A 6,306-nucleotide genomic window follows, 5' to 3' on the forward strand; every position below is an offset into this window, starting at 1 on the left:
TTCAATTACGTGGCAGAGAGAGAGGAAACACCCCCCCCCCCACTTCATGCTGCCCTGCCCACTGATTCAATTACAAGTGGCAGAGAGAGGGGAAACACCACCCCCCCCCACTTCATGCTGGCCCTGCCCACTGATTCAATTACGTGGCAGAGAGAGGGGAAACACCCCCCCCCCCCCTTTTCATGCTGGCCCTGCCCACTGATTCAATTACAAGTGGCAGAGAGAGAGGAAATCCTCCCCCCCCCCCACTTCATGCTGGCGCTGCCCACTGATTCAATTACAAGTGGCAGAGAGAGGGGAAAACCCCCCCCCCCCACTTCATGCTGGCCCTGCCCACTGATTCAATTACAAGTGGCAGATAGAGGGGAACACCCCCCCCCACTTCATGCTGGCCCTGCCCACTGATTCAATTACAAGTGGCAGAGAGAGGGGAAATCCCCCCCACTTCATGCTGGACCTGCCCACTGATTCAATTACAAGTGGCAGAGAGAGGGGAACCCCCCCCCCCCCCCCCCACTTCATGCTGGCCCTGCCCAGTGATTCAATTACAAGTGGCAGAGAGAGAGAGAGAGAGAGAGAGAGAGAGGAATTCCCCCCCCCTCTCCAAACATTACATGCTGGCCCTGCCCACTGATTCAATTACAAGTGGCAGAGAGAGAGAGCAAGAGAGAGAGCCCTCCCCCCCCCCCCCCCCACCCTCCTCACTTCATGCTGGACCTGCCCACTGATTCAATTACAAGTGGCAGAGAGAGGGAAACACGCCCCCCCCTTTTCATGCTGGCCCTGCCCACTGATTCAATTACAAGTGGCAGAGAGAGGGGAAACACCCCCCCCCACTTCATGCTGGCCCTGCCCATTGATTCAATTACAAGTGGCAGAGAGAGGGGGAACACCCCCCCCCCCCACTTCATGCTGGCGCTGCCCACTGATTCAATTACAAGTGGCAGAGAGAGGGGAAAACCCCCCCCCCCCTTTTCATGCTGGCCCTGCCCACTGATTCAATTACAAGTGGCAGATAGAGGGGAACACCCCCCCCACTTCATGCTGGCCCTGCCCACTGATTCAATTACAAGTCGGCCAGAGAGAGGGGAAATCCCCCCACTTCATGCTGGACCTGCCCACTGATTCAATTACAAGTGGCAGAGAGAGGGGAACCCCCCCCCCCCCACTTCATGCTGGGCCCTGCCCAGTGATTCAATTACAAGTGGGCAGAGAGAGAGAGAGAGAGAGAGAGAGAGAGAGGAATTCCCCCCCCACCCCCCCCAAATATTACATGCTGGCCCTGCCCACTGATTCAATTACAAGTGGCAGAGAGAGAGAGCAAGAGAGGGAGAGAGAGAGAGAAAGAGAGAGAGCCCTCCCCCCCCCCCCCCCCCCACCCTCCTCACTTCATGCTGGACCTGCCCACTGATTCAATTACAAGTGGCAGAGAGAGGGGAACCCCCCCCCCCCACTTCATGCTGGCCCTGCCCAGTGATTCAATTACAAGTGGCAGAGAGAGAGAGAGAGAGAGAGAGGAATTCCCCCCCCCCCCCCCCCAACATTACATGCTGGCCCTGCCCACTGATTCAATTACAAGTGGCAGAGAGAGAGAGCAAGAGAGGGAGAGAGAGAGAGAAAGAGAGAGAGCCCTCCCCCCCCCCCCCCACTTCATGCTGGCCCTGCCCAGTGATTCAATTACAAGTGGCAGAGAGAGAGAGAGAGAGAGAGAGAGAGAGAGAGGAATTCCCCCCCCCCCCCCCAACATTACATGCTGGCCCTGCCCACTGATTCAATTACAAGTGGCAGAGAGAGAGAGCAAGAGAGGGAGAGAGAGAGAGAAAGAGAGAGAGCCCTCCCCCCCCCCCCGCCCTCCTCACTTCATGCTGGCCCTGCCCACTGAATCAATCTGAAATGCAGGGAGGTAGTGACTGTGCTAATTCTGGGCAGCTTCCTTGTCAGAGCATTGCCCAATTTTATTGCACTTTTGTGTGGTTTTGATCCAATAACCCCACTTTCAAGATCACAATCAGCTGGCTCACTTCCTTCAGCGATTAATGCAAACAAGAACCCAAACATTTTAGCTCTCCTGGACTCTGGCACACGCGAAACTCTTGGCCGTTTTGCAACCCTCTCCAAACAAATCCTATCAACCTCGCTGGGCGGCTGTGGGTGCTGTCAAAAGTTCGGATGGCATCACATACAACCCTGAGATTTCCTATCCTGTGGATTATCGGCAGTGCAAAGGACTGAACTCTTGAAAAGATACTTGTGCCGAAGAGAGAAATTTAAACCAAGAAGGACGTGCAAACAAACCGTCTGTTCAATACAGGAAAATAAGTATGCAATAATAAATCAAGTGCCAAGTAAGGGTCTTTAAATGAGACTCTGATTGAGTTTGTTGGAGAGGAGTGTAATATTACAAAGTTATTCTCATATGTTCTTCCTCCTCCAATCTAGCTGCTGCCTCCGGCCTTTCTTTTCAATTCCAACTCTAACTATACAAACCACCAAGTTTTTCATACTCACTACAACTTAATTGTCAAGCATGGAGCCGTCGTGGAGGCCCAAGTACTGAGACATCGCCCCCAGCTCACCAACAGCTGCCAAGGAGTGGCGACATTGGTGTGCGATTTTCATGAACTCCATCGACGACTAAACTACTGAACAACCACAGGACACTATTAGGCTGTGTGAGTTGCAACGTTTTTGAATAGATGGAAGGATGTGAAAATTTGGACTCAGCTCTCTCTAAGATGGACAGTTGATGTGTGAAGTCGCCCCATGAGGTTTTTGCCAGACCTTTACTGGCTACTGGGTGGCAGAAGCCCAGGAGAATCATTAGATGATTTCTTCAGGGAATTGGAAAAGTTAGAGAAAAACTATAATTGACGAGATCATAGTGTGGAGCAGTGTGGAAACGAGGCATTTATTTCCACACTGGCATTGCCTCACTTGCAATATGCCAGCGTTTCTTAGAAAACAAAACATTGGACTTACAGACTACTTATAACCAAGCATTAGATGTAGACTTTTTACCCCCTCCATAAATCTTCGTCCGCGAAGCCAAGCCAAAGAGAAAGAAGATGTAGCTCAGTGCAATAATGATGCAAACACTAACCCGGAGGCCCATAAAGATGCAGTAGTGAACCCTGAACCATCACAGGTACCGCATGTATGTGAGAAGGATTCTTTAGCAGCGTTGCCTGAAAACCTTCCAATTGCTCTTGAGAAACCAGCTGTAGCTGCCACTTATAATACAAAATGGAAATGTTTCTTCTGTAGTTTCTCTTACCATTCATGAGATAACTGTCCAGCATGTGAGGCTACTTGTTATAAATGTGCCAAGAAGGGACATTATACCCGGGTGTGCAAATTCAAAGCCTCACCAAGCTCAGTGGCAACAGTGGTCAGTTCTCGGGTACTGGCTACACTCACTAATGTGTCACAAGGATTCACTCAAGCTGCAACCTTTGTGACTGTGAATGGTAAAAGATTAAGTGCTCAGTTGGATTCGTGCAACACTGATAGTTACATGAGCAAGAAAGTCATGCGGGAACTAAAATTAAAGGTTCATCCATCCAGTTAAAGACATTACTGTTGGCTCAGAAAACTTCAAACACTAGTTCCCAAGGTTGTTGACCTGACTCTTAGTCTTAATAGCCAGTCATACGCTGTCACACGACTTGGTGTATTGAAGGACCTATTTTCTGACAATATTTTGCCAGGCTTTCCAGCGTCAGCATCTGAGTGTGAAATCTGAATGCAGGGGACCTTTGTCAGAGTTAACTGTGAATGGGGCTGATCATTACTGTGCACTGACAGGAGCAAAAATAGAAGAGCCATCCCTTTCTCCAAACTTATCACCAAGCTGTAACCAATTGTCAAATCAAGATGCTTTGGCAAAGATGATCAGGACTTCATTGCAGAGGAAATTCGCCAATTACTTTTAGAAGGCATAAATGAGACGTGCATACAGCAGCAAAAATAGAAGAGCCATCCCTTTCTCCAAACTTATCACCAAGCTGTAACCAATTGTCAAATCAAGATGCTTTGGCAAAGATGATCAGGACTTCATTGCAGAGGAAATTTGGCAATTACTTTTAGAAGGCATAAATGAGACGTGCATACAGCAGCAAAAATAGAAGAGCCATCCCTTTCTCCAAACTTATCACCAAGCTGTAAACCAATTGTCAAATCAAGATGCTTTGGCAAAGATGATCAGGACTTCATTGCAGAGGAAATTCGCCAATTACTTTTAGAAGGCATAAATGAGACGTGCATATCACCATGGCGAGCCCAAGTGGTAGTGGTGAAGGATCCTACCCACTGACACAAGAAGCGAATGTGTGTGGCTATTCACAATCAATCAATACATGTAATTGGATGCTTCCCCCTTGCCAAGAATTGACAAATGGTGAACGAGCTTGCAAAATATATGTGTTCTCTACCTTTGACCTGAAAGGTGCCTACTACCAAGTGTCACTGAAGAAATCAGTTAAGAAGTATACGGCTTTTGAAGCTAATGGGCATTTATACCAATTTTGCAGGATTCCATTGGGAGTCACAAAGGGGGTAGCCGCCTTCCAGTGAGTTATGGACAAGTTAGTTAGAGAAGAAAAACTGCAAGGTACTTTCCCTGATCTTGATAATATCACTATTGCTGACATGATCAAAATTTAAAGAAATTCCTAAAGACCATTAGTCAGAGACACTGAACACTTAATGATTCAAAGACTGTGGAGTCTGTGAATTCCATTTATTTCCTTGGATACTGTGTGGGGAATCGTATTATTAAGCCATATCCTGAGAGACTTCGCTCACTATAAGATCTTCTTCCACCAGAAAATATGCAATCCTTAAAAAGGGCACTTGGGATGTTTGCCTATTATACCAATTGGATTCATGGGTTTTCTAACAGGATTCAACTAATGGTAAATACAGAGGTTTCCAATGGAGGAAAAGGCCCTCTAACTCACTAAAGAGAGAGTTGGTGGAAGCCACCCTGCAAACAGTGGATGAAAACTTACCCTTTGAGGTAGAGTGTGATGCATCTGAAGTGGCTCTTTCTGCTGTCTTTAACCAAGGAGGACAGCCTGTTGCATTCATGTCAAAGATGCTACAAGGAAGTGAATTGCACTACCACATTGTAGAGAAAGAAGCGACTCTCATCATTGAGGCAGGGCGCAAATGGAGCCACTACCTGGCATGGTGCCACTTTAGCTTGGTTACTGATCAGAGGTCAATGGCCTTTATGTTCGACAGTAAAAAGTGTAAAAAGATAAAGATCACAAAGATTCAAGGTTAGAGGCTGGAATTTGCAACATCTAGTTACTCAATAAAGTATTGTCTTGGGAAAGAGAATATGATCCCTGACGCATTTAGTTGGGTGCACACTTGTTCAGCCTTTACTACCTCCCCACTGTCTGACATTCACAATGGATTTTGTCATCCAGGAATAACTCGGCTGCTGCATTTTGTTAGAGCAAAGAATCCCCCCTTTTCTACAGAAGATGTCAAGAAGACTTGTGTTTCATGCAGGGTCTGTGCTGAATTAAGGCCTCAGTTCTATCACCCACCAGGAGGAACTCTTATCAAAGCAACAAAACCTATGGAATGGCTTAGTATTGATTTCAAGAGACCCTTGTCTGCAGCTTTGTGTAACCCATATCTACTTACAGTAATTAATGAATACTCACATTTCCCCTTTGCCTTTCCATGTCCCAATATGCATACTACATCAGTGATCAAAGGCCTGGATCTGCTATTTAGCCTATGCAGGATGCTAAATTACATACATTTATCAAGGCATCACCTTCGTGTTTAAGAATCTGGAAGATTATCTCTCCCTGAAGGGGGTTGCCACAAGTCATACTACCCCATACCCCACCAATTGAGAATGGACAGGTAGAGAGGTTCAATGCCATCATATGGAAGGCAGACCATTTGGCCCTCAGATTATGTAACCTGCCCGCGAAGGATTGGGAACTGGTGCTTCCTGAGGTACTACTCTCCCAAAGATTGCTGTTGTGTACAGAAACAAGTACCACACCCTATGAATGTATTCCAACGCTACTCATCCCATGAAAATTCACTGCCCTCCTGGCGAATGACACCTAGAGACATACTACTAAGAAGGTTTGTGAGGAGTAACATGAACGAACCACTTGTAGATCAAGTTGAACTCCATGACAGTAATCCAACATATGCAAACATCAGGTACCCAGTCTGTTCATGACTTGGCACCATGTCCAGAAGCCAGACAATCCCCACATCTCCTATTGTGCAACAATATTAAAAAAAAATATGGTGCTAACAATACTGGAG

The 6,306-nt window shown here is 47.0% G+C and overlaps 1 protein-coding gene across 3 annotated transcripts in view; it reads right to left on the minus strand.

The window, feature by feature from the left end:
* gpd2 (glycerol-3-phosphate dehydrogenase 2 (mitochondrial)) overlaps positions 1 to 5,120 on the minus strand; it is a 138,105-nt gene extending 132,985 nt beyond the window's left edge. For all 3 annotated transcript variants that reach the window (XM_069935509.1, XM_069935508.1, XM_069935511.1), the window contains exon 1: positions 5,010 to 5,120. In XM_069935509.1, the coding sequence (XP_069791610.1) occupies positions 5,010 to 5,088 (79 nt within the window). In that variant the 5' untranslated portion in view covers positions 5,089 to 5,120. The remainder of the gene's footprint in view (positions 1 to 5,009) is intronic.
* Between the last annotated feature and the right edge of the window lie 1,186 nt (positions 5,121 to 6,306).

This window comes from Narcine bancroftii, chromosome 4 (assembly GCF_036971445.1).
Source record: "Narcine bancroftii isolate sNarBan1 chromosome 4, sNarBan1.hap1, whole genome shotgun sequence".
Lineage (NCBI taxonomy): Eukaryota > Metazoa > Chordata > Chondrichthyes > Torpediniformes > Narcinidae > Narcine > Narcine bancroftii.